Source organism: Trachurus japonicus, chromosome 8, assembly GCF_045865225.1.
Source record: "Trachurus japonicus isolate A0001 chromosome 8, Traja_1.0".
Taxonomy (NCBI): domain Eukaryota; kingdom Metazoa; phylum Chordata; class Actinopteri; order Carangiformes; family Carangidae; genus Trachurus; species Trachurus japonicus.
This window is the reverse complement of record NC_140914.1, coordinates 10339848-10367027: the sequence shown is the minus strand read 5'-3', so window position 1 is coordinate 10367027 and position 27180 is coordinate 10339848. Positions and strand designations below refer to the sequence as shown.

Here is a 27180-nt window from a genome sequence, read left to right as displayed (position 1 = left end):
CAACATGAAAAACAGACACAAATTATTATTTTTTTCACTTTCATTTTTTCATTGAAAGCTTAAAGCCCCAAACCTTACATCTAAAACTGCTGCCGATGAGTCAACCATTCATAATCAGGTAGCCTTTAATAAGTATGAGGAAAAATGAAGAGACAACACAAATGAAAGCCGTTGGCCAATCTGTTGTCTTTATTTACTGTCAAAAGGAATTAAACTGTTTCTCTGAATGTGGCGCAGGCTGCTTTGGTCACTGGAGCCGACTCCACGCTTCAGTTCTCTTCATCTAGAACAAGGAGAAGAGAAAACGGTTTACGTATACATACACACACAACCAATGTATCTATAATCTATATGTTGATGGAAAACCTGTTTTAGACTCAATTCATCTCAGAAATAACACTTTTAAAAATGTTCAACTCTAGAGAATCGGGGCTGAGCAACTCTGTTGCACATTGTTTTGTCAGACAGGAAATTCAAATTATTACATTAATATTATCAATGTGCAACAGAAAGAGAGCAGCAACATTGAGACAGATTGTAAATGTCTCTTTTTATGGGAGCCATCTTTTACACTTTACCTTGGTTATAAAAGCTGTAGTCTTATTCAAACGTCCTTTCGATTCACTGAACCTCACCTTCCTCCTCCTCATCCTCTTCATCCTCCTCTTCCTCCTCCTCCTCATCAGAGCTGAAGGTCCCATCAGGCAGGCTGTACACCCGAATCACTTGCTGTTGATTAAAAAACACACACACAGAGCGTCACCACCTCAGCGCCGCCACTTCACAGCTGCAACAGCAGCAGCAGCAGCGGTGACTCAACACCACCTGTTATCTCACCTTGTTGGGGTCCTTCAGGATCAGGTATTTGCCCTCGTCCAGCTTGCGGCAGATGTCGATGACGCAGCGGAGGATGCCCCAGGCGTTCTCCATGCTCAGGTTGATCTGGCTGGCGAACTCGTTGGGTTTGAACTGCTGCGTGCCCAGGATGACGTGACGAGCCGAGTCCTTGACGTGGTAACGAGACACGTACCTGCCGAACAGAGATGTGATGAGCATGGTTGATATAAACATCTGCGTCAAGAGTTTCGTCCTTACAACAACAGAGCAGAACGAGTGTGTGCACGTCGTCGTTATTCTGCTACTTCTCTCACCCCAGCTTCAGGTACTCCGATCCAGCCAACATGGCGCAGCAGGTCCAGCGGGCCAGTTTGTAGCTGTTGTTCTTCAGCTCGGTGGCCAGGACGGCTCCTCGCTGAGAGTCCAGCTTCTGACGCCAGTCCACGCCGTTACAATACTGATGATTACACAGAGGGAGGACGGCGTTTTAATAACAACGTAAAACAGTCTGTAGAGAAACTCTCCACCACTACAAGACGAGTCGACACTTAAATCCCAATTCAAGTTCAAATTAAACTTAAAAAGTCGGTTTTATTAATTTCTCTTATGGTGTTTTCTATCTTGCTACTGTCCAATCATTCACTTTGTGTGTGTAACAAACAAACAAACATACATATATGGATGATTTAGCTTTAAAGGGATAGTTCAACATTTTAGCAAATTCACCACGCTATGAGATAATAACAGAACGTTACGAGACAGAGTTGTTTTCGAGGTAAATGCAGAGACTGCTTGCCGAAAAACTGCCCCAGACCGGAACGCGCATCTGCGGTTTTGCATGAATTTACCTCGAAAACAACTCTGTCTCGTAACGTTCTGTTATTATCTCATAGTGTGGTGAATGTGCAGGTCACAACTTGTCCACCAGAGCGTTTTGGAGTTGTTGGATTGTGTATTTGATGAGTTTGATGAGTGAAACCAAGAAATCCCATGAGCCTCCGTAGCGTAGCTCTGAGAAGCTCACGGCTCTGCTCCGCTGTTCTAAAAACAGCTTGCACCGACAATTAAAGGTAGGTTGCTATGACTATAGGGGATTATGGCAATGGGCCAATTTGCTAAAATGTTGAACTATCCCTTTAAAAGGATTACAAAAAACACCAGCCACCATTAAACCTGCTCCCCCCTCTCGCCTCCTCTTACCCTGGAGTCCCACTCGTTGAGGGTCTTGACGTTGACGAAGGACACTTCTCCGTTGGCGCCGGTCATCACTCCGTCGTGCTCGCAACGGACGACCAGGTCGATGTCCTCCCCGAGCTTCCAGTGACGGTACCTGAAACACAAAAGGTCGACACGTCAGCCTGAAGGAAGCGATGACCCTGCCGTGAGTGTCAGAGTAAATCATTTATCCTCATTGATCAGCGAAGAGCTACGATCATTAATCATGTATCTTTCTTTCAGATATAAAACATTTAAACAGTAACAGAAACTTTTAATGAGACTGAATGTTAATATAAACCACAAATAACACAATAATAATTAACTTGTGTGAACTTGTTATCTTAGCATGAATTGATTTAGGGTTAAAATCCACTTTTTGTAAAATAAAATAAATGTCAGTGTTTAGACAGAGCTCATGTGTCTACAATAAAACCTGGACCTCAAGGCCAGACCGGAAAATCATGGATGTAAAACAGTCAATCAACCAACCAGCCGGTGTGTTTACCTGTAGGCCACAGAGGCCACCTCACTCTTGTCCATGTCCTCTTCCACAAATGGATTGGAGTTAGGGAACTTGTGACGCTCTCCACCCTGAATAAGAGACAAACACACAATATATCCTTGTGAAATAATTCAGTTTACGATGTTTTAGATGCACTTTTGTCAACGAGCCACAAACAGGAGATTAAAAGTTTAAGTTTCTACAAAAAACCTTCTCCCAACAGAAACATCTTGAAGCAGACGCTGTATGTATAACAGGGGTTTTTAGACCACGTATGTTCTCACCATTCGTAAACACTGCTGGCTGAAGTTGTGGTTGATGTATGTGGCCTCCATCGCCAGGTTACGAGGAGAGTTGAAGGAGTTCCCCTCATCCTGCGGCGGCTCGTTGGCCGTCTCGCTCACAGTGAGCAAATCTGAGAGGAAGAGTTACAGACGATCAGTTAAACACAGTGAACAAGAACAGAAATTTTCCCCATTTATCCACTTGATGCAAAACTTTATTCCTTATAACAATGACTCTAAGTTGAAAGGCTTTTACTGTGAAAAGCCATCAGGATGTAACCGGGCCTCACCAAAGTCAGAGTTGTCTCTCTTGTCGAAGAACAGCTTGTTGCCCACTCTCTGCACGATGATGTCCCAGGAGTTGACTGAACGTGTGCAGCACATCAGAGTGGCCAGGATGGCATCAGTGGCAAACACATTACCCTGAGTCTTAGCCAGCTGGGGGGAGAAGGACAGAGAGACGATTATTATTTAAAAATAAAAGTGTCCATGCATTAGAAATCTGAGCAGAGAGTTCATAACCTCTTTTCAGACAATTTAACATTTTCACATGTTGGTCTCGTGTCTAAAGAAAAACTGGTGTCACTTCTTCATAAAAGTCACAAGATCCAAATACTTAATGAGGAACATTAACACTTGTCTGTCTGTCTACCAGCAGCAATATTACATATTACATCAAAGTCCCACAATCTAGACTCAGGACACAGGGAGATCGTGCCTTTTCTGTTTTAGCTCCGATGCTGTGGAACAAGCTCCAGCTGAGTCTGTGTATCATTTTAAAAAGCTTTTAAAAACCCACATGTACCGACTGGCATTTGTGTTCTATTGTTTTATCTATTTCCATTATTTTTTTCTTCATTTTTGTCTTAAAGCATTCAGTGGAATGTTTTTGTTAATATAAGTCCTAAATAGTCCTATTTTCCGTCAGCAATCACTTACATGAAGTATTTCAGCCTAAACACGAGTCTCTCCGTCACTCTGCTCTGCTGTAACCCGAGGAGAAAATTTTCCTTGTGGGATACAAGTGTTATCCAATGAGGGGAGAGAACGGCATGAAGGGCTGTGTGTGCAGCCAAGGGATGCGCGTGAATGTGGTGACGTAGCACGAGGACCAATTGATGCCTGACAAGGGCGGGGGCTGCTAACTCATGGTGCGTTCAAGGAAACTCGTACTTTGTGTTTTTCCTTCCTGTGAAGTCATACCAGTTCGATCTGGTACGAGTTCACGGGTCGGAAGTTACGAGTGGCCGTTATAGGGAACTTTCACAGACAACAGGACGGTAAAAACACGAGCTACGGGTTACCTGGAACGCTACCAAGTCGTAGTTGTGACTTGAAGCTGTAACTTACGGTTTCAAAAGCCTGCCTTGAACACAGCATTAGCCGAAACGGCCGTGCCACTGATATCTGCTTTAATTGCTTTATTATCTCAATGATATTGTATTTAGTATTTTGTGAAGCACCTTGAAGCCCTGGTTTTGAAAAGGTGCTATAGAAATAATAGTTTATTATTAATTATTATCTTTTGTGTCTGAAAAAAGACTTGTGTTACTGGAACAGCTGATTATATGTATAATAATTTTTTTTAAAAAGCCTCAGACCTTGCGGATGACTGGATCATCGGTGGTAGTGACAGTGTGGAAGATCCTCTTGATGCTTTTCAGCTGCTTCTCATTGCGGGTGGTGATTCGGTCGAAGGCTTTGTCGTAGTACTCCAGGGCGCCGCAGCACTCGCTGCAGGAGGAAGAAGAAAAAAAAATCACCTTCTGTATCTCATCTCTGACACATTTTGAACGAGAGGCGACGGAGAGCAGGCCGGTTTCACTTACATGTCAACGGGGTCGGCCACCTCCATGTATCTCATCTTCATCAGTCTGGGGAAGTCCATCTCCTCCTTCACCTCCCAGTCACTTCTAACCTCCACAGATGAGTCTCTTGGCTTCAGCTGTGCCGTATCAACAACCATTCACAATCAGTATAATCCATTTCATTTTGAGTAGCCACTCTAGGGGTGTCTCAATGATTGATCGTCATTGTTTTAGCTGCATAAAATAGTCTGATTCCAAAAGAAAACATAAACTTTGTTTTCCCACCACACTTCCTTTCAGAGATTTCAGAGACTTTGAAATTGAATCTTAGTTTTCTGTCTGAAATAAAGTCAGCCAATAGATACGCACCTGAGACTTCTGGTCCCACTTCTGACGGACACCAAACTGCTTCTGGAACTTCTTCTGCAGACGCATACGATCCCTGAAAGAACAAAGAAATAAAAAAAAGACTTGAGGTTTAGCTGAAATCTTTTTTTCACATGTGGAGCCGAGCAGGTGAAACATTTGTCCTTCAGATTCTCACCTCTCCTTCTGCTTGGCGCTCTTGGGGAGGGTCTGCATGTTGAACTGGGTCAGGTTCCTGCGGTCCTTGTCCCTGCGCAGATTCCTCTGTTGAAAAAAAATTATCATCCCGTTAAGCCAACCAAATCAAATAAAAGACTAAAAGAAATAAAAACTAACACATCTCAAGGTTTCAGTGTTGAATGTTTCTGTAGATTTTCTCTGTCGTACCTGAGCAAACCTCATGCGGTTCCTCTGGTAGGCCGTCTTCTGGGTCTTGGCGGTGTCCACCAGCTGGAAGCTCGTCTCATCCTCCTCGTGGAAGTAGGCGTACTGACTGCCGCCTCCGAACTGAGAGGAATACTTATCTGAAGACAAAACACATACAAAGTAATGAGGTTCAGAATAATTGATCCTCACTGATATATCACACCAAATAAGATATTCCTAAAGAAAACATCTTGGACATGTCACTCACTTGTGTATCTCTTGTCTTGGTAAGTTGCTCCAGTCCAGTCAGCAACCTGAGGAGAGACAACTCACAGCATTAGGCAAAAAAAAACAAAAAACACAGGATAATCTGATTCAAGGGTATTTTAGGTGAGAGAACAAACCTTTCCCAGACGATCTCCTTTGCTGAAGGGCTGGTAAGGCATGTCCTTAAACTTCTCTGGGACTGCACATGGGCCCCATCCGGACGGATTGTCCTGGATCACAGGGGCGTTGAACTTCGCCATCTCCTGAGATCAGAGAAAGGAAGAAGACAAAAACTTAAACTTATGTGGCCAAGCAGTAGCTATGTGTTTGCAATGTTTATATTTACGTCAGATGTGCACAGGGTCTCAGCCTATGAACAGCACTAAGCTCTTCAGCAATGCACTACAACAGATAGGCACTGATCAGCTTGCGCAGTGGGCTAGTCATCACTGACCCGTGATCATCCAACAACAGCGATACAACTGACAACTACTATACTACTGCAATATATTAGCAAATAAGGGCTTCGCCAATAAATGTATTCAGTGAACGAGAATCAGCAAGTACATCCAACATTTGATACAGATGGACAAAATAATTAGGGTTTATATTTCATAAACACATAATACCTGAACCCTCTATACATAATTTTTGATAGTGCAACTAATTTTTTCATCTACTTATGCATGTTCGACCAGTAAATTTACCTTCTGTCTTTTTTTTTTTACACTGGTGAAATGCGAAAGAGTTGACTAAAAAATGTGTAATCTGTCATTACAGGTGACCATTGCGTGTGAGGATCATGAATGAAAAAGAAATGTGAATATTTTCCTTGTTGATTTACGCCCCTAAATGTTCTGCTTGTGCTCTTAAAATTTGATGTTAGGGGCCACTGTGCTTCTACTAAACAAAGTTATTCAGGAGGAGCCTTGATCTACCAGTCAATTCAACACTGACACGTCAGTAACTCATTCATTAGTTGTTATTAATGGCCTTATCAAACACTCACAGGCAGACGACACACCACCTCTTGACATATGGTAAATGAACCACAGAATATAGTAATAGTGATAATATTGGACAGCTACACAGTGAGTGAACCCCGAGTGTGTGAGGCCTATAAGATATTGACTGATATTGTATTTGGGTGTTGTCTTGTAAAATAGCATCTTTAACGACCTCCAGGCCTGTGAAGAAACTAGACTCCGCCACAAAACTTGACGAACAGCACTCATAACATAATATTAATGGGGGAAAAAAGAGTCGAAACGTTTCTGTCTCTCCCTTTGTGTCGCATTTTTGTTACATTTTTTCCTCAGGCAGTGACTCAGTTAGCTGCCGGTGGCTACAGATGATGCTAACGCTACTCAGTCTGCCAGGTGGCCGAGCTAACGGGGCTAAGCTAACGGCTAACAGAGCCGCTAACAGCCTCACTGGATTATCTGAGGTTTTAACGACACATGCAACAAAAACACAAGACTTTTGTACACCTGAACACGTTTCACCGAGATCTCACCGTGATCGATGTGTCACCGAGCCGAGCTGTTGAGTTTCGCCGGTTCCCACACGTTACGAAGCCGCGGACTCAGCGCTGGGGCCAAAGGAAGTGGATGACTGCCGTAAAGCAGGACGGAGGTTGTTCCTGCCGTATGGCGACTAGAGCTGTCGTAATGGTAAAGTAAAGTAAAATAATATAATATAAGGGCATGGTAGAGCAAAACCGAGATAAGACGTAAGAAAAAAAAAACACACTATATACATCCATATAATCATGTGCATTAATATGTTATGAGATAAAATATTAAAATTAGGGGAAACTGTGCCAAATAAATATGCATAACAAAAATATAGAAATAACCATGTTCACAATGAACACAAAATACAAAAATCACTTGTGCTATACACACTGCTATAACATCTCAATATAAAGAACAGCAAACACTGACAACAACAATAATAATAAAAAAAGGGCACAGTTTATGATGAATTTACAATTTTGGGGTCTGATAATCGAAAAGGATTAAATTGAATGATTAAATCATCCAATCTAGTTTTTTTTTTTGCCATTATATTTCAGTTTTTTACTTTTTGGTAAAAGTCAAATATATCTTTGACTCTGTACTCCTTTAAAGATTGGACAAAAGGATTATCTTTCAAGCCATTTCATTTTGTAGATATGATAGTTTTGATTAAATAATAATTATCTAAAAAAAAATATTGATCTTTGCTAGTTTTAACCACTACTATCGGTTCAAAGGCAGAGTTGTGATTAGTCGTAATTGGCACTAGATGGCAGGAATACACACATTTTATCAAAGCCAAATTGAGGCAACTGATCAATAAACTTAACTTTTTCCGTACTCTCTGTAAATGACTTAACTTTTCTGCAGAGAAGGCTTACAGGCGAGTTTGTGTTGGGTGGGAGGTTATTTAACTCCCTGATCTAATTGATAAAACTTGCTGCATAGTGCACTGGCTCCGGCACTGAGAACAAACGTTCAGCTCCACTGTGCAGCCTCAGTGTTTTCTGGGTATATTCTGAATACATTTGGTGTTTATGTCCTTTAATCAAGTCAGTTCAACCTTCGCCCATTGTGAAGTGAATTCCAATCCACTCTTTGTGTTGCAGATAATCAAGCAGGGTGTATACCTTGTTCACATAGGCTCACAGTCCAGTCAAAAGAGCTTTAGAAGTGTAAATCAGACACAGCACCTGTGTACATTTCCAGAATGATAATTGAGCATCACAGCACACTGATCCTTTCTGCCGTCACTCTTGAAGCACCAAGTGTGTCTTCTAAACCAATCTGTGGATCTAATTAAGATGCAAAGGTGGCCTTATAGCCGTGAAGGTGTCTGTCTGTGTAATGGATGTCGATCACATATACAGGAAATATTCCTCATGGGATTCACCAACAGCAGTTGTTTGTCAGTTTTAGCCAGCTGACTGATGAATGTTGCTGACATCTCTGCACATCTGGTCATTTCGGCATGTGCACTGACCGACAGTAAATCAACATTTTCTCTTGAGGAATAACATTAAACCCTTACTGCATATAACCGCTATTAACTCGGTGTGATATTCTGACATTTTACATGTTTTCCGTGTTGCATCATCACGTGGCAGCTGGGCCGTGAGTCATGTCAAACATGCCCACTGTTGTTCTTCAGGGACTTTTGGAGCAGCACTGACAACAGATGGTAAACTCGGTGTGTGCATAAGTCATAATCATCATCATGTATCTGAAAGGGGATATGGCTGTGACTGATTGTTTCTGTCGAATAGACCAAATGTTGGTTACATCTGCACATCGGCTTGAATGTGGACAAGTAAAGAATTGCAAGATTAATGTAGAGTAATTTTCATTTACTACTCATGTATTCTCATTTTGTGAGAAGTCGCACTGGCAGCATCACTATAGATGGCCATTATGTGTTCATTAGTCAGTGGCTCCACCATGTTGGATCAAAAATGCTTGTGCACTTCGCTCAGTCCTGACTCTCGATCAAGAACCACATTAAGTTCATATTTGTGGATTTTGAATTGAAATGTGAAATGGCTTCAGCTGTACAGATCCTCTCCTTTTGGATAAATCTGGGCCAAGGAAACTTTCCCACCATGATGAATGTAAAAATGGCCCCAATCTCCAAAAGATATTTCCCTCAATAACATTGAGAAACAGTAGAATTGCTTTATTTATATTCACTTGTGTCATAATTGGCCATTTATATGACATGTTGTCTGATTGCGTCAGGAAATTTCCAGCTGTTCTGAATGAGTCCACTTCACGGTGTAATGAAAATCGAGCAATCATAGTGAGATATGTTCACTGTTGAGATATGATATTGTTTCACAATGGGGATAAATGGACTCCACTTATTCTTTTCACTGCGAGCCACTTTCAGCCATTCACACAGCACTGGTTCTTTGTGAGCAGCACTGCTTTCTACACCCTCATTCATACACTCGTAATACATTGGGGTGATTTGGGGTTCACCATCTTGCCCAAGGACACTTCGATTTGCAGTCTCCTCTGGTTCTTAAAGCAAATCCTCTATTTATTATCTTCTATGCAAATACTTTTTTTCTTGTATGCATTATGTGTTATTATTATATATATACACATGCCTGATATACAGATATGTAGGAGGGTGAGATCATCTAGACAAGAGGTGATGAGCTCCCACACACGGCCACCACTAATATGTTCATTATTGGTAAAAGTCACGCATGACATGATGAATCAAATGGCTCAGTTACCGCCTCTGCTTGTGCTCCTGCAGATGATGAAGCACAAGCAGAGGCTGTCAACTTCTACACTGAAGGAAAAAAGTTATTATAAAGCTATTGGGGGTGGCAAAGACCAGCAGAAAGCGTTATTGCAGAAACAAAGATAGTAACTTGTTGTCATAAAAGAGCTGACAAAGGTCACATCTGGTGTTTTGTTCTAACACTACTTGTCTCCGACTCATCTTGAGTCACAGTATTTGTCAAACTTGAATGTTAAATTGCATTGGTAAGCTGCTGTTCAAACCTGACAGTATCTTTTCAGGCAATCTATTTTGGTAATAACTGTTGTGGGACCTTTATTATGGATACAGTCTGCCACGGGGAAATGGGAAAGGAGTGTAGCTTGGTAACTGCATTAACTTTCCTGAAATCAGTGCAGGGACCGGGTGCTTCATCAGCTTTTGGAGCGAGCAGCAGACTTAGTTGAACTCCAGGGACTGTGACTGGGAGCAGCTCATTTTCCACCAGACAATCAACCAGAAGTGTCCCTGGGAAAAGCCCGAGTTTCAGCATGTTGGTGTTCATCTCTCTAGCTATAAACCTAAGAAACAAGCAGTGAGACCTCATACTGGGGGAAAAACACAAAAAGCAAAACATGCATTTAGTCAACTCTGCCTCTCGGTCAAACCACCTCTGAATCATTACATCTCACTGCAGTTTTCTTGGGGCTGTGTTTCTTTAATACATGTATCTGAAAGTTAATTAGAGACTGGGAGGAAATTACCAACACCTGTGTTCAATCAGGGGGCTGCCTCCCTGCTCGCACTGATTGCTGTTACCTCTATTAATAACTGCAGACAGGAGGGGAGGGCGTGGGGGGAGTTACTCATTCACGCGTTTGATGAAACATCATAATTTTAGACTGTAGGAGCCTGAATCCTCTAAACTCTGCAGCTCTGTGAGTCTAAGTGTTTTGAATTAGTCTAGTTACTGTAATAATGTATTTGTTAAATATTAAAGAACTTACATAACATCTTTGGGAAACAGATTAAATCTCTTTCCTGCTCAGAGATAGATGATAATAAATATCTAATTTCTCCTTTGTGGGTTTAAGATACAGCCAGCTCATTTAACACACACAAAAAAACTATGGCAACAATAACTAAGTTGTGCAGTGGGGTGTATGTGGATTAAATAAACAAGATATAAATAATTGGTTGAGCTTTAGAGGAGCTTGAGCTGATTTTTATTACTTTTGGACACAGCCATGCTCGGTGTTTCCCCCTGTTTCAAGTCTTTATGCTAAGCTAGGCTAATCAACTGTCGATTTTTACCGTTCAGACGTAATACTGTTGTTGATCTTATCTAACTAACTTAGCAAGAAATCAAATATGGAACATTACAGTAGACGTTTCACTGAAATCAAATCTTTTATTTCTTTGTACGTCACCTTTATACATTCAATGACAGATTTGTCATTATGGCGTAAAATATTTAAACTGCAGCAGCACAGCAACAACAACATCAACAGCAATGTGTAGGCTATAATACACAAAATCTACACCACCCTACAAGTGACATCAAGCATAGTCTTATGTCTCAACATTGTGCACCTGTTAAAAAAGAAAAAGAAAAGAAAAGAGGGGACACCTAGTGGTCGTATTAATTATGACAGGAGCAAATGGAAATGAGTGGTGATGTAGTATAAAAGTCTACATGAGGTGGATATCGTGGTGGATGGAGGAATGCAACACAGGCGAGCAGTGGTCGATTCCCATGTATAACCACGGCAGCCACGATCTTCTATTGTGAAGGACCGCACGTATCGGCTACTAACCCACATAATCATCATTCATAACTCTTAACCTATAACCTATTATTATGCCACTACAATCTGCTCTCACTAGAGTTTCCATCATACGTAACTATGACAACCAGGTCCGGTGCACCCGTGGCGTGGGGAAATTGAAATAAAAGACCTTTGCGGTTGTTCAGGTTAGAGGACCTTGGGTAGTAGTTTCACATTTGTTGGCGCAGTTATTTAAATGTTTTCTTGTGATGCTTTCAATTTTTAGGTTTAGGTTGTTTTTTTGTTTTTTTTACAGTGTATTTTCTCCTGCAGCCACAATGACGAGGACGTTTGTCCTTAAATCAGCAGCCTTCAATTCAGATGGAGTTAAGGCTGCTGGCTGCCTTTTGAAAACAGGAGCTAATGAATACTCCCACTCAGTTTTGCTTTACCTGTGGGATAATTCATCGACTATTCTGATTACGTTGTGCATGTACAATGTGTTGAAGGTGAAGCACAATGAGCAGGTTCACGGAGATATTTAAACCGATCCAATTGGGACGCATTAGTGTTCATTAGTCTGTTGTGGTGTTGTGGTGTGTGTGGACCTTGTTGTGTTCATCCTCTTGAGCTGATGGCAGTGTTTTCTCTAGGTTTCCATAGCTGCTCCTGCCAAAAAAAAAGGTGAATAATAGGCTATTAGAGTTAACTTGAGCCTTGTCCATATTGCATGTGGGTGAGAGCCTGTGGGCAGAGAATCACACTGAGTCATAGCGGTGCCACCAGCAGACCCATCAACTGACTATCACCTCTCCATGCACAGTAAGCACAGGTGGGTAATCACTGCAGGGAGCCTGGGGATCACACAGGCAGCTCCAACTGGCCATATTTATAGCTGAACACACACACAATCTACACACACACACACACGCAAAACCACTAGTAAACAGAGAAGCAAACACAAGAGGCTCTACTTGCCCTGAACAAATCTCCATGCTCATCAAACTGCAAACCCCGGGGGCCTGGCAAATAAGGTATCAGCCAGGAAAATCTGTTTTTAATGTGCCTTTAATGACGTTTTCATGCTCCTCAGTGGAGCAGAAGGGTGTGTGTGGGCGTCTGGGCCGAGGACCAGCCGAGAGCGGCAGCAGCAGCAGCAGCAGCAACTACAGTCATACGGAGCAGAGGCATCACTTCACTGTATTTACAGCCAGCTAAATATAACACACTGATATCTGTGTGTGTGTGTGTGTGTGTGATGTGCTAGCACTCATGAGTAAGTGGCGGGAAGCTGAGTTTTTGATGAATGATGCAGAGTTGTTGTCACATTTACCTGCACATTCATCTCAGTGGCTCTCAACAGTGACAGTGAAGGAAATTCAATCAAGTACTGTACGGAAGATAAAATGTGCCAAAAGTCTAGTGGAGGCCCAGCGTCCATGTTTAAAATGACATTTTCCAATAAGTAGTAACCCCTGCAGACGGGCAGCTGCTGTAGTAAATCAAACCAGCCCTCTGACAGGAAGCGTCGCTCTCCAGCCCTGACATAACGCACACTTGTAAGCTGCTGTCAAATCCTTTATCAATAAAAGCAAAGAGCACGGCCTCAGCGGACCGACCTGGCCTTATAGAGGGGGAGGTTCCAGGTAAACTTCATTCAAAAACATATTGATATTTCACACAAATAATTAAAATCTAGCCTCGAGCGGTGCTTTTCTCAGTAGCACATCATGTTCTTTTTCTTTTTTTTTTGAAAAACAACCTGATATCTTTGTTGAATTTTACAGGGAAGATGTTTTTCTTGACTGACTGTAAACTCCATTATAAGTCAGAAAAATGTTTTAAAAGTTTTCTTTTACTTATAAACACAAAGTGAGATCACAGAGATTTCTGAAGAGAAAAATGACAGATTCAAGTCAGAACAACTATTTTCACCTATGGCCCTCATAGTCATTATGTTTTTTAGTGGTATATGCTGCGATGCTGCTAGATTTGCTGCTATCATTGAGTGATGGATGTAGCCTATTACTGCAGAAAAAAAATGTCAAAAAAATACTGTGCTTGTTCAATATAACAAAACAGTATAACCATTAGCTAAATCACATTTTAAGCCTAAATCTGTGTCTGGCTTAATAGGGATTTTGATCTGAGTACCAGTTCTCACCAAAAGTTAGCCTATACCAAACTTTTTATTTTGTCTCATTTGTTGCTCATCTCTCTAGTGTAAGAAAAATGTAATGACCTGTCTCACTTATGAAAAGTACATGGTTTCAATGTGGATTTGTGTGAGTGTATGAGAGCAGGCTCGTCAGGAGGCCGTCCTGTGTTTCATCGTGTTGCATCAACGACACAGAGAACGTTCAATAATGATACTACTAGATCTTGACGAGCCTGACGGCGCCCGCAGTGAGACATATTCTTCACTCAGTCATGTGCAAATGTTAATCTACTGTGTGACAGCTTTTCTGTATGTATAAAGAATAACATGAGTGTCAACAGCTGATAAAAATTACATCAGTTCAAAAGTGCATGTAGTTTTTCTGGCTTCTTAAAGCATGATGACGTGACTGAAAAAAGTGCCTGAATTCATGTGTGGGTTTTGTTATCATATTGTGCATGTTATATGCAGAGGCGTTGCAACAGGGCAGACAACCAGGGCAATTGCCTAAGGCCATGAGCTGGAAGGGGGTCCCCAGAGATGGCTAACGTTGGTTCATATCAGTGACAACATGATGTTGCCAATGGCTGCACACTGCATAACTGCATGCAAATTTCGCCCCATTAGCAGTAGAATAATTCTTTGTTGTCAAATGGTAACACTGATATCACCAATTCTGCTGTCAGTAGATGCTTGTTCTGTCCAAACTGTTACTTATTTGTATTTGGAAAGATATTATATTTCAAGATATTATTATCTTAATATACAGTATCTTGCCTATAGGGCCTCCAGAGTGTCTAGAAACGTCCCTGCTTATATTGCACAATACAAACAAGCTGTGGCCTTGACCTCAAGCTGTGAACACATTTAAGGTGAATACGCCTGATAAAGAAAAACAATGCACTGTATGTAGGCCGTTTTGGGAATATGTGTCAGTTTTTATCTGTGTGACAGAGGAAACAATCAGGTCCATATCTGCACACAAAGCTATTATGGTTTGAACACTTTGTCATTTATAGTCAGAGTTTGTTTTGCTTGATAACTCACATTCCTAAAATAGTAATCACCCATGTGTAGTTTTCCATAGAGGTTCATTCAGATAAGCCAGATGTTAGTGGGTAAAGTAATTAAGTTTCTTATAAACTGTTAAATAGCTAAAGAGCTGATAATGCTAACATTTGCTATGTAGCAATTTAGCATAAACTTACAAATGGTTCAAGCAGCACTGTAGCCTACATCAGAGAACATCGTATTTTAATTTTGAGTGCAATTAAGACAAATAAAAACAATACTGCTGCTATTTCTTAATCCACCCTGATGTTGGAGCCACAGGCTGCATAACATAATTTTGTAAAATGTGTTTCAGATTAGCTTTTTCAGAAGTAGCCTAGTGCGTTCTCCAACTATAACATAGGAAGGAGAAATCAACTCGTCCCAATTTTAGCAACAACAAAACTTACATTAACATCTGAACCAATATTAGGGCTTGAATGTAATGTACATCAGATGATATACTGTATGTTTGGAAATAATGAGAACGTGTAAAGGAAATTATATTTAAAATATATTCATTAGCCACAGACAGTACAGTATGCTCCAAATGAAATATAATTCTGCCCTGATTATGTTTTTTTTTTTTAAATCAACATAATGACATAAAGTTGTGAGTGAACACATCAGAACAGTTTCAAAATGATACCAAATTAATTTGTTGCATTATCAATCTTTCTCCAACCTTAACCAAAGTCTTTTTTTCACCAACACAAAACTTGAGACATTCACATAAATCTAACATTAACATTAGGCTAATATATAATCTACATTTTTAAGAGGCAGATGCTGTAGACATGGGATTTCTATCTAACATAAAGTTAGAGCCATGTTGTCAGTGTGGTCTTTAACTAATATGTGGTGATTGTGAAGCTTAAATACAGTCCAATTTGAGCAAATGATTGTCACATTATGGAATAAAAAGTGTTTAAATACAAAGATACTTGATAACAGTAGATAAAGGCACAGATCTGTACATTCAGCCATGCATATATATATACACACACAAAATATAAACATTATAAACACTCATACATTCTGTATGAAGGTAAATCTTCATTCATGAGCTTTTTGCTTTGTTACAAACAGCTTTGTGTTGTGGATTAGAGGCTGCATTGTAATACTGAGTTCACTTCAAGTAACATAAGCTTAAAGTCCATATTGTACACTATAAATAACTTATCTCCAGTGAGGTGCTCTGTTCCTGGTTTTCCTCTGGCAGAGTTTTGATGCTCCCATTTTTGGCTCCATTGAGAATCAATGGGACGGTCAACATGGACCCGTTCACCGGATCTTTCCCTTTTGCTTCCCCGACTCTGTCCTTCTTGTCCGGTGAAGACAGGTCCGTTGCTCCCGGCGTCGCCCCTTTCTCCGAGAACAGCGGCTGCGAGCTCTGAGGCTGGAAGCTGCCGTTTCCGTTCTGGGCGATCCTGTAGATCTCAGTCATTTCGGAGACGTCCTCCTCATCGTCCTCCTCCTCGTTCCTGATGGCCCGTCTCAGGCTCTCCCGGGGCATGAGCGCCCTCCTTCCTTCCTCCTGCTGCTGCTGCTGCTGACGCTCCATGGGCTCGTGGTTCTCCACCTTCCTCGTGGAGCGGCAGAGGGCCTTCCTGAAGCCCCTCTTGAAGTTGTCCGACAGGAAGCCGTAGACGATGGGGTTGGCGCAGCTGTTGGCGTAACCGAGCACCACGACGAAGTAGTAAAGGCCCTGGTAGTCCTCGGGCAGGGACACCAGCAGGTTGATGATGTTGAGGGCGTAGAAGGGCAGCCAGCAGAAGACGAACACGGCGACGACGATCACAACCATGTGCGTCACCTTCCGCTCCGACTTCCTTCGCTTGGTGGAGGTGGCGTGGACTTTCTTGCCCGAGCTGCGGATCTTGAAAACGATGAGCAGGTAACAGAGGCAGATGATGAGAAGGGGGCAGAAGAACCCAACGGTGGAGGTGTAGATGATGAAGGCCGCCCGCCAGATGTTCGCCGGCTGAGGCCAGGTGATGTTGCAGGTGCCTCCCGCCTTCTGGATGTTGGCGAAGACGACCACGGGCAGGACGACGAGAAACGACAGCGCCCACACGGTGCCGTTCACCATCTTGGCCACCTGGGGGCGGCGCCACTTGGAGGAGCGTATCGGGTGGACGACGGCGAGGTAGCGGTCGATGCTCATCACGGTCAGGCAGAAGATGCTGGTGAACTGGTTGATGGAGTCGACGGTCATGACCAGGCGGCACATGAAGGAGCCGAAGGGCCACGACTGCAGCGTGTTCTGCACGGCCAGGAAGGGCAGGCCGAGCATGAAGAGCTCGTCGGCGATGGCCAAGTTGAGGATGTAGATGTTGGTGACCGACTCGATCTTCGAGTAGTGCAGCACGATGTGAATCACCAGCGTGTTCCCGCCCAGGCCGATTACGCAGACGATGATGTAAATGAGCGGGATGAGGATGCCCTCCACGCTGGGGCCCGAGGCCTCGTCCGAGACGGTGGCGTTGGTGGAGTTGAGCAGCGTCTCGTTCAGATCGCTGCCGTTGAACATGAGCAGAAACACCGGCAGCCCGGACGAAGGGCTGGCGAAGCTGCTGTTCTCCCACATTTCATCCGTCATCATGTCCAGCCCGGCGGGAAGCGAGACGTCACCCATCGATGCGCTTCTTCTCAGCTCCCACCCATCTGTTCTGGTGAAAGAGAGAAATCAGAGTTACACAACCGAGCGGCTGACGTGTTTCTCTACCTTTGTTTTTGTCTCTGAAGTAAATGAAAAGAAACAGAGCTGTAAAGTAAACATGCCTTTGTTTCCTAAGGACGTGAGAAAGTGATTGTCAGCTGTGAAAACGTTGGGCAGACATGTTGACAGCTCTCTGATAACAGATTCAAGGTGTTTGTGTCACACTGTGAATGTGCTCTGGAGTTTTTGCTGATGTTCTGGACAGATTTCCTTTATTTTTCCATTTTCTCATTTGCCTAAAGGTAAACACAAACCAGGACAAAGAGATGCTACAACTACAAACACAAACACATGATAGACTTTTATTTCACTATGATTTCATGATTATGTTTTAAACTTTTAATTTTGGATAGTGTTACACAAGTGTATTATTATTATATTATAAAATCAACAGGAAATTCTTTGCCTTGCCTTCATTAATAATCACAAAATCATTCATCCATTACAGAAATTTATTGGGCATTTTTACTCTTACACCTGATTCGTCTCAGTTTTCACAACACTAACAATTTTTAAAACACTTTTTTTTCCCCTCTTCACTACACTATCAGAGCATTACAGCTTTTGATTATTTACTGTTGCGGTGTGTCATTTTCAATTAAAATAGCTGTCACACAGTAATTCATCAACACAAAAGGACAAAGATCCTTCAAGATTATACAAACAGAACACACACACACACACACACACACACACATCACAGGTGATTAATTCATGAATTGATTAATTACTTCTTCTCACTTCATAAACCAATATTAAATACTTTTTTATAGTCAAAATGAATAACAGTCATGTGAAAAAAAAAGATCAGTTCAGTTTGTGAGACATGTTCATTCCACTACATTTTCATTTTAGGTGTAACTGTCAACCCATTTAAATCATTTTAACACACAACCAATCACTGTATGATGAAACTGTTCACAATAACAGTAGTCAAAGAAGCCACGTTGTTAAAGCAGCTACGAACTGCACATTACATCATTTTTATTTCCCTCTTATAAATCCCTGTTGCCTTTTCTGATCACACACATTAAATTGTATTTCAGCTGATGTTCTTTCAACCGTATATATATTCCAGGCAAAATGGAGATTTTCGTCAACGTCTGCCGGTATTTCATTCAGCCTCCATACAGTGCCAATAACCTTCACCAGTCAAGTGGAAACAGCCTGTATGGAGCCTCCTCCACATCCCCGGTGGAAATACGCTGCAGAATTTTGATAACAATCGAACAGAAAAGAAATTGCATTTACTTTTCGTCTGTTTCCTCCACTGCACTTTCTATTGCCTCAAATATTTGAAGTATCAGGGGCAGCTGGTAAAGTTGCATTTTGTGCTGCAGGGTAAACATGGTCAAATCAGTGGAAAACATATGTGTAATATATCTACATTTGCAATATGGATTAAAAAAATGTGTTTTGTCGGAAACAGTGTGTGAAGTCTCGCTGGATCTGAGAGATGAGTCAAAGCACGTCTGTAAAAACCAAAAAAAAAACAAAAGCTGCAATGTCTCATGCTGGTCAACAACACGTTTACAAAGAAAAAGACGGAGAATCGGCTGAGACAACACTCACAGGACAAGTGGCGGTAAAAAGAAAAACACAGGAAACAGATAAGAGGACGAAGAGCAAATAGAAACGAGGTGGATATGATGAGATGATGAGTCAGAGAGGAAACAATTAAAGCTGATGCAAGGATCCTTGTTTGCAGATAGATTGATTTGAGCCACAGCGGCTATATTTGGTCCTGTATCGATAAGGCAGACAAATTAAACAGAGTGTTTCCCACACATGGGCGACGCTGGTAATTGACATTTCATCAGAAACCCAGCAGCACTCTGACTAATAACTGAGCGTTTATGCGGGGTGGGTGGGTACTGTAGGTGGGTGGGTGGTGTGATGACTGCGTGTGGTTCGAGGACACTCACATTAAACAAACATCTGTACTAAAGCAACAGCTGGGTCACTCACCCACACACACACCCAGTGTCACATCTACTGAGAAATTAAAGCGGAATAAATGAATGAGCCTTTGCTCGGGGTAATTTTAGCCTTGTTAGCTGTAGATGGCTTTGGTCCACAGCCTAAAAAATATGATTGGATGGATCTGGTGCAAACATTCGTCGTCCCCAGAGGGTGAATCCTAATTACTTTACCTGCAAAAGTTAATTACATTCCCATCACTCTGAGCTGCACTTTGTGTTTAATGACAATTAGCAAATGTTATTACTGCTAAATCAGAGCATGTTATCGTTTAGCTCAAAGCTTCACCTCACGGGGGTATTTTTCCTTTAACTGCGTAGGTAGTGACTGATGTGTGCAGATCTGTGACTTCCTTCCAATAAAATAATAAATTCTGGCATCCATCATGAATAAACGTCCATAAATTCACTTAGGAAAAAAAGGTTAACTTTTCTCTAAGTCTTGTCTCTACATCAAAGGCTACACTGCAGCTAAGAACTGCCAATACTAATTTAGCATAATCTAACTCCTGATGGTGGTAACATGTCAAAACAAAAACAAACATAGGTTGATGGCAACGTTTCAGTGAGTCTCTGTTTACATCCTACAGAATAATTCATGGATCCAGTGGCACAAAACAAACAAGAGCTGCCAAAAGCAAATCCGCCACAGACAGTTAATTTGCAAACGTTAAGAATAACTGGTAAATTTGTTTTTGCTGTGTTTATTTTTGTTAATGTTAGTGTTTAACTGTATATCTCTTATGTAATTCTTTGAGTTTTATGTATTATGTTATTTATTTCTTCAGCTGCAGATGGAGTCATTTAAGCAAACGTTTCCACCACGCTACATTAAAACTGAGGGGAGATGTCCATGAAGCACACTGTATAGTAACACTAGGCCTATATAAACACTATTTCAAGTGTGCAGTGATGCAAACGGCATAACCATTACACAAAAAAAAGCTTGTTGGTTCATTTCACTCGTCATTAACTACACAGCTGTACTATATACAATCTCATTTTTAAGAAAAACACCATTTCAAAAGAAAATTGTCTTCAAAATAATAATAAAAAAACACATTCTCCAGCTCCTTCTTTAAAACAAGACTCTACGACATGTCTGATGTTCTTCTCGGAGGATCAACAGTGAGAAAAGGGCAGATGTGACCTGAGCTCATTGCAAGAGTTCATCAAACAAACTGAATGAAAGGTTATTGTCACCTCAATGGCGACAGCTGCACAGTCTATCAAAAAAAACAACATTCAGTCTGGCTTCCTGGAGTTCAATTTAAAAAACACACAAGGATGGACAAAAAAACACAACCTGAAACAACCTGAAGAAAAGCAACAAAAATAATGTGTTTTTTCCCCCCATAGGAGATCCAAGTAGTTTCTTTGATTTCAGCTCATTGCCACATTCATCATTTTCCAATATCTCCAATTCCTTTTGATTAAGGACGTTTCACATTGCATTTGCCAATTTCCAGCACCACAGAAAGGAGACAAAGAAAAAAAGGCAGAATATCTGTGTCAAAAATCAAACAGAGCCAAATCGACAAAGGAAAAAACAAGGACAGATTTTCCTTTTCTATACTTGAGTGAACGAGGACGAGAAAAAGAAGAAAGAAAATGAACAAAGACTTCTCCCCTGCTCCATGGGGATGACCAAGATCTACAATCAAATAAAGTCAACAGCAGCTCCATGTTGCTGATGGACTCTGAGCTGATAGTGTCCTGTAATTAAACCCCAGTTATTGACCCGAGGGCAACAGTAATAACCCAGAGATTCTCTTTCTATCACAGCTACAATCTATAAAACTACCATTAAACGTTATTTTTGAGGCTCCTTTGCATTTAACAGTGGTTCAAATACAATTTTCTCCCATCGGTACTGTGAGTCATCCTGCCCCACAGGTCTACAGTATACCCAGGTTTGTCTCCTCTCCTGTGAAGATATAACAGCTCAGGCAGTAGCTGATAATAATCTCTCTATATATCCAAGTATGAAGACAGACATTTTTAATATTGCTTAACTGTTTCACCACCTCATTAAAGACGTCCACCTGTTTAAAAAGAACCAAGCGACTCATTTCTCCACATCTCAGATCTTCCATCCGTCATACCCAATAACCTCGAACACCCAGGGGGAGTTATTCTGATCAAACGCAGTATAACTAACTCGTTGACTCATCTTCACGTCTCAGATCCATTCATCCATTGGACGTTCCCTGAAACCACCTCGGCTAAGAAGCCACTCAACACTTAACTGTCTAGCTGTCATTTCAGCTCTTATATCCTCAATCTTTTGGTTCAGTACTTAAATCTCATGACCACAGGTCTGGGTTGTCACATTTTATTCCCCCTCATCAATCATCACACCAGCCTGCCCCGGCCTGTCAGCCCTTTCAAACCTCTCCCTAAAGAGGAAATCTATTCACTTTGTAAATTGAGGCTGCAAATTGCTCATGATGTCAAAAGAAAGGGCAAGACGTCTTGTCTTTTTCTTTTCTTTAAATGAAATTAGGGGACGTAATGACATTTTACAGGATATCTTTGGTCTGCACCGGGGTCTTTCTATGCTCCTGGAAAACCTCCGATGGTGTACAGGAGGTTTAATCAAATCCTGATCAAACCACCTGATCGTGAACACCAAGAACCAAGAACCAAGAACCACGGCCTCGCACTCGGAGGTACAAATCATTCATTGAAAAAGAAAACTGTAAATTTACCTAAGAGACATCTGAAATGTTTTAAAGTCTGATTCCTAAACCCTCTATAGGACTATAATTTTTAGCCAGACGTCAAAAAGGTGTAAAAGCCTTTCTCCGAGATGAAGTCGTTCCTCACAGTGCGAATACTGTATATATCTGTAAGTGGTTTGTGGAAGTCACGTCTGCATAGGAGTTAACTAGATATATGGGGTTTTTTCAGCTCTTAATTTGATAAAACAACCACTTTGAAAACTTTGGCAACTTTGGTCTCTGGGAACTTTTTCACACGTCAAATGACTCATCTATCTATAGAGAAATCAAGATTGATTAATACTGTAGTTATTGCAGCCCTTGTAAAAAGCAGGAAAATTAATATTAATGTCAAAGGGTTAGCAGCCTCTTCTTAAAATAATTTTCCTTTCAATTCCATGTGTGACATTGCTTTTCTTATAACAGTGTCAATTCATCAAGCTCCCTGTCTCCATCGCTCATCTCAAACCCCTTCAAGTCTTTCTAATATCTGCATTGCATTTGTCACATTTCATTCCCTCTCATTAATCATCACACCAGTCAACCCAGGACCGACAGCGCCTTTCAAATGTCTCTGATGGAGAAAATCCATTCAGTTTGTAAATTGAGGTTGCGAACTGCTGCCGGTGTCACACAGCGGGGGAGACTTCCTGGGATCCTTGTCTGTCTTTTTTTTCTTTTCTTTTAATGAAACGACATCTTTCTTCCCAGAACAATCAACTACATAATCTCACATCTGAATCCTTCCAACCAGACAGATCAATGGTGTTGGCTCTGAGTGTAAAAAAAACCTCCCAAAACCAAGCCACCAATACCCACAGGGTAGCTGCAGGTTTCAATTAGTTTCCAAGACCATTAGTAACTAAAATTACACCCGAGCTTTGTTTTAATCTTCTGATGTCTGGGCTGTTTGAGGAACAGATTCATTTGAGGGGCAAGTGGGAATTTTAACTCCATATGTGATGATAACTAATTGTTGATGCACCTGGTGCCACACTAGTTATCAATTTGACCATCTGTTCATCTGAGAGGAAAACTGAAATTATTTTAATAAAAATGTAATAGATTTTTCACAATTTTTTACCTTTTTTAATGGGAGAAAGTGCAGTTTAAACATGCCATGTTAATGAAACCAAACATTCTGTAATTGACGTCTGTTATCGAAAAGCTAACTCAAAGTGTTTGAAGATAGGGTTGGCAGCATGGACACACGTGTAGGTGAGTTGCAGAAGTTCAGTTAGAGCCGTGATGTAGCTACTTGCCGCTTGATCGAACGTACGCATACAACAATGCACCGTGTCTGTGCATACTTGTTGCAGCACTACGCAGCCAAAACGCACAATACTGGCGGTCTCCACTTGGGGCAGACAGAAATATAACCCGGAAATCGTGAAAAGCCCCACCAATGTGTGTTTGTTGCAGTAATAACTAACGACAGTGGACCGGGTTTAACACCCTGTGGTGCACCTTAAGGCTTAGGCTTATTACATTGAGGCTTTGAACTTTCAATTAACTTGATGTGAAATATCTCTAAATCCTGAAGCCAAGTTATTAAGTTTAAATTATCATTGACAACAAAATAATGTCAGAGTAGGAGCTACTTTGGTCATTCAATCATTGTTGGACTAATCAAGCGAACTATAAGCAGCAGCGGCAGCAGCAGCAGGGAATTAACCAGAAGTGCTGTTGTCGAGTGGCTGCAGCTATCAGAGGCACTGAAGGTGAAAGCTGCCTTATCTGCACATGAGCGTGTCACAGTTATTTCTGCTTTCTTGGAAGTGACTTGGAAGAGAGACACAAATTACAACTAAGAACGGGAAGAACTTTTTTTTTCCCACACTGTGTTCTTATCTTACTTAAAATGATTATGCAAACAACGTAATGCTTTTACTATCACACACTAACCATTTACCCCTGCCCTGTTAATAAAGGTCTTTGAATTATTTCTCAATACTGGATTCACATGTGTCGAGAATTGCAAGGAAAAAAGGAACATATCACATAATTGTCATTATACCATATGTGTTGTATTATATGTACCCACACAATTACACCTTAGTCAAATCCCCCCTAAAAGCACAATATATTGAATTAATAATGTGGTGGTTTTGAGGTATTATCTGTTGATTGATGGAATAACATTCAATCCTGCACAATGATGGGCTTTTCACTAGTATCTTGGATCTACTGTTTCTACACTTGGACTAAATGGATTAGCAAATATCAGTCACTAATTATCTAAACTGAAAACATCTGTCCTGATTATTTTCCAATCAATCTCATGGTCCAACACGCCTGTATTTATATTCTGTCGGCATGTGTATTGAACGCTCTCTGCAGTGTCGATCTGAAAAATGTCAACGTCTTTTATCTGAATGAATCCGATCTTATATCCTCACAGTTTCATGAACACGGTTTCTGCAGTGTTTTCATTTGCTGTGATCCAAACCAAGATGAGTGTAAAGTGTAAAGCAATGTGTAAAATTATTTAAAAAATGTGTTACGGGTTGAACAGTACTGGCAAATCTTCTCAGCAGTGTATTCACACACACAGCTGGCTGTGCTGTGGTGTCGGATTGTCCCTGCACCAATTCCCCTTCTCCAGTATTTGCTATTTTTAGAAACAGCTTCAAGATCCAACTAAATCTAATTTATTATCTCTTGTGTGTGTTTTTATGTTAACCACTTTGTAACAATGAGCTCATTGCAACATGAAATGGTAATGGTAATAGGAATGTTAACTCTAACTCTATAATGTGTGACTTTTCTTCATTGTTTACTCTTCAATTTGAAAATAAGAGAAAGAGTTGGTGCTATAAAAACAAATTAAGGTAATGATGAAGGTTATTACTGCTGCCTGAGCTAATGTTAATGCCCATTTAAGCACATGATTAACTGTACTATTACACCTTTTACACCCTATTCTGATCGTGTTGATGGGCTGAAACAAAAAGAGATGAGCAACTGTGTGAATATCACACGGGCTCCACTACAGATCACTGCAGGAGCTGAAATGCCAACATCTCAGCTGTCAAGCGCTGCTGCTGCTGCATCTCTGAGCTGAGCATCCATCACAAAGGTCAGAGTCTGTGACAGGCGCAGAGCTTGAAAGGTTTTTCAGGGAGCTTCATCATCCTGGAACAGGATGCATTCAGGTGCAGAAAGTTTACACAAAGAGGAAAGGTTTAGTGTCAGGAGTGTGTGCATGAAATGTAATGTAAAACGTTTACTCACTGTGCTTAAAAATCATCTTTCCATGCCACTTTACACCTCAGTCGGAGAGAAAGACTGTAATTTCTACAGCACTACAGTATATTTACCTGACAGGTTTAATTACAAGTTATTTTCAGGTCCACAATTCCACTCTTGATTAACTGTCACCGCTCAGACAAAGAGTGTGTCCATGCAGCATTTTTTAATGTGTGCATAACAAGAAATCAAAGTAGAAACGCAGAAAATTCAAGCAATAGGGTTGGTTTGGCTGAGGAGGAAAGGGGTGGTGAGAATCTAACTAAATCATACAGGATGTGTAGAAAATCAGCATCACCCCATGTTTGTCCAATCAACCAACATTTACTTATCCAGATTTACTTGAACTTTAAGCTAAAGTACAAATTTGTAAGATCCAGCTTTTTTTTCCCACAAGAGGTGGTGGAGACCAAAAACTGAACTAAAAGTGAAGAATAACTGTGACAAAAAGGCAATTTTGGCTGGATCTCGTATTTGTACAGACATTAATGTTGCTAATCTAGCTTGGATGAGGACTGACCTTTCCTTGAAAGCAAACCGTTAAGTATTTTCACAACACCTGTCCAAACTGTGAAGCATGTGATCAAGTAAAAACACTATCAAAGCCGCCTAATAGCTTGGCAAGCGCTGCCAAGATGGCAATGGTGCAGCTGCTCAGTCTCAGAAAGCTTCAAAACTGCTCTTTAAATACAGGATATGAGATTTACTTGCTCAGTGGTAATGGGTAATGAAGAGAAAACTGAGTTATGTGATAAAGACAAAAAAATAAAGTGTTGACACTGTGTCTGTGCGATGAAAGATCACAAATGCCCTTCCGCTTTACAAAGCCCGGCCCCGAGGACTGATTAAGTGCTCAGTACTTACAGGACGGAGCAGCGAGAACACAGGTCAGGGTCATGACTAAGGACACATGGCAGAGCTGTTTGAACAGTATATTTGCTTAGTGTTCTTTTGTATTTTCTCCTCTTGAAAGCCGAGAGTGAAATGTGCAGGAGCGGACTAAACAATCGTCCTGAGCAGATGTGAGCGCAGGAGAACAAAAAATTATGATTATGGTTTTACAACTGACTGAGAGTGAAGGTTGTAAGAAAGTGCAGTTAATAAACGAGCTATTTACCACTCGAATAAGAGACATTCTCTATGTTAACCTTGAAGGTAAGACCAGTATGTGCAAAGACATCACTGGATATTTGTTGTACGACCAGTTGAAATTCCTGGAATTACAAGCCTCCTCATTGGCTGGCTGCCGTCCTTCATTTCATTCATTAGCTACACCTCAAACAATACAGGAGCCAACAGGTTAATTAAAGGTGAATTGACCACAGCAGTGACACAGACGCTCTCACTTAAAAATGATAATTAACGCCGCCTTGGTTTTCCTCTTCAGCACGAAAACTGGACTTTAAAAAGGAGACACCACTTTACTTCCACATGGCCCTGTATTTTTTAGACTACAACAACTTGTTTTGTTTTTTTTGGGTGGTGGTCAGTCTTGTTGGGTTGTTTTCTCACCTTCTGGGAGGTTGTTACTTCAGTACACACATACATGTCCTGACCTCTGAATGTATCCAGTATTTTGTTGTTGTGTATCTTAGAGAACACAATGGGATATACAGTATTGGCGTTGAAAT

General features: G+C 41.2%; 2 protein-coding genes across 3 annotated transcripts; both read right to left on the bottom strand.

The window, feature by feature from the left end:
- Positions 1-167: 167 nt before the first annotated feature.
- Positions 168-7251, bottom strand: eif3d (eukaryotic translation initiation factor 3, subunit D). Of its 2 annotated transcripts, none has more exons than XM_085783699.1 (16): positions 7165-7251; positions 5786-5911; positions 5650-5695; positions 5403-5539; positions 5194-5279; positions 5019-5091; positions 4671-4786; positions 4443-4575; positions 3132-3279; positions 2842-2972; positions 2561-2646; positions 2038-2167; positions 1152-1294; positions 838-1030; positions 636-729; positions 168-283 (listed from the first exon to the last, which is right to left on the bottom strand). In XM_085783699.1, the coding sequence occupies exons 2-16, from the start codon at positions 5906-5908 to the stop codon at positions 270-272; spliced, it is 1653 nt and encodes a 550-aa protein (XP_085639825.1). In that variant the 5' UTR covers positions 5909-5911; positions 7165-7251; the 3' UTR covers positions 168-269. The 2 variants fall into 2 exon arrangements, with proteins under 2 accessions (XP_085639825.1, XP_085639824.1); XM_085783698.1 differs by having other exon boundaries at positions 4671-4793; positions 5020-5091.
- An 8474-nt stretch (positions 7252-15725) lies between these two features.
- sstr3a (somatostatin receptor 3a) lies at positions 15726-17545 on the bottom strand. The gene has a single exon (XM_085783694.1). The coding sequence runs from the start codon at positions 17512-17514 to the stop codon at positions 16045-16047; it is 1470 nt and encodes a 489-aa protein (XP_085639820.1). The 5' UTR covers positions 17515-17545; the 3' UTR covers positions 15726-16044.
- Positions 17546-27180: the final 9635 nt, after the last annotated feature.

What these genes read in the sequence shown, in the direction of transcription:
- eif3d (XM_085783698.1), bottom strand. Translation starts at nt 5,908, where the DNA reads ATGGCGAAGTTCAACGCCCCTGTGATCCAGGACAATCCGTCCGGATGG. An exon ending in ATGATCCAGTCATCCGCAAG is followed by an intron (nt 3,280 to 4,442) that starts GTCTGAGGCTTT and finishes TTCTCCCCCCAG; the next exon opens with CTGGCTAAGACTCAGGGTAA. An exon ending in GCCAGCAGTGTTTACGAATG is followed by an intron (nt 2,647 to 2,841) that starts GTGAGAACATAC and finishes TCTCTTATTCAG; the next exon opens with GGTGGAGAGCGTCACAAGTT.
- sstr3a (XM_085783694.1), bottom strand. Translation starts at nt 17,514, where the DNA reads ATGGGTGACGTCTCGCTTCCCGCCGGGCTGGACATGATGACGGATGAA.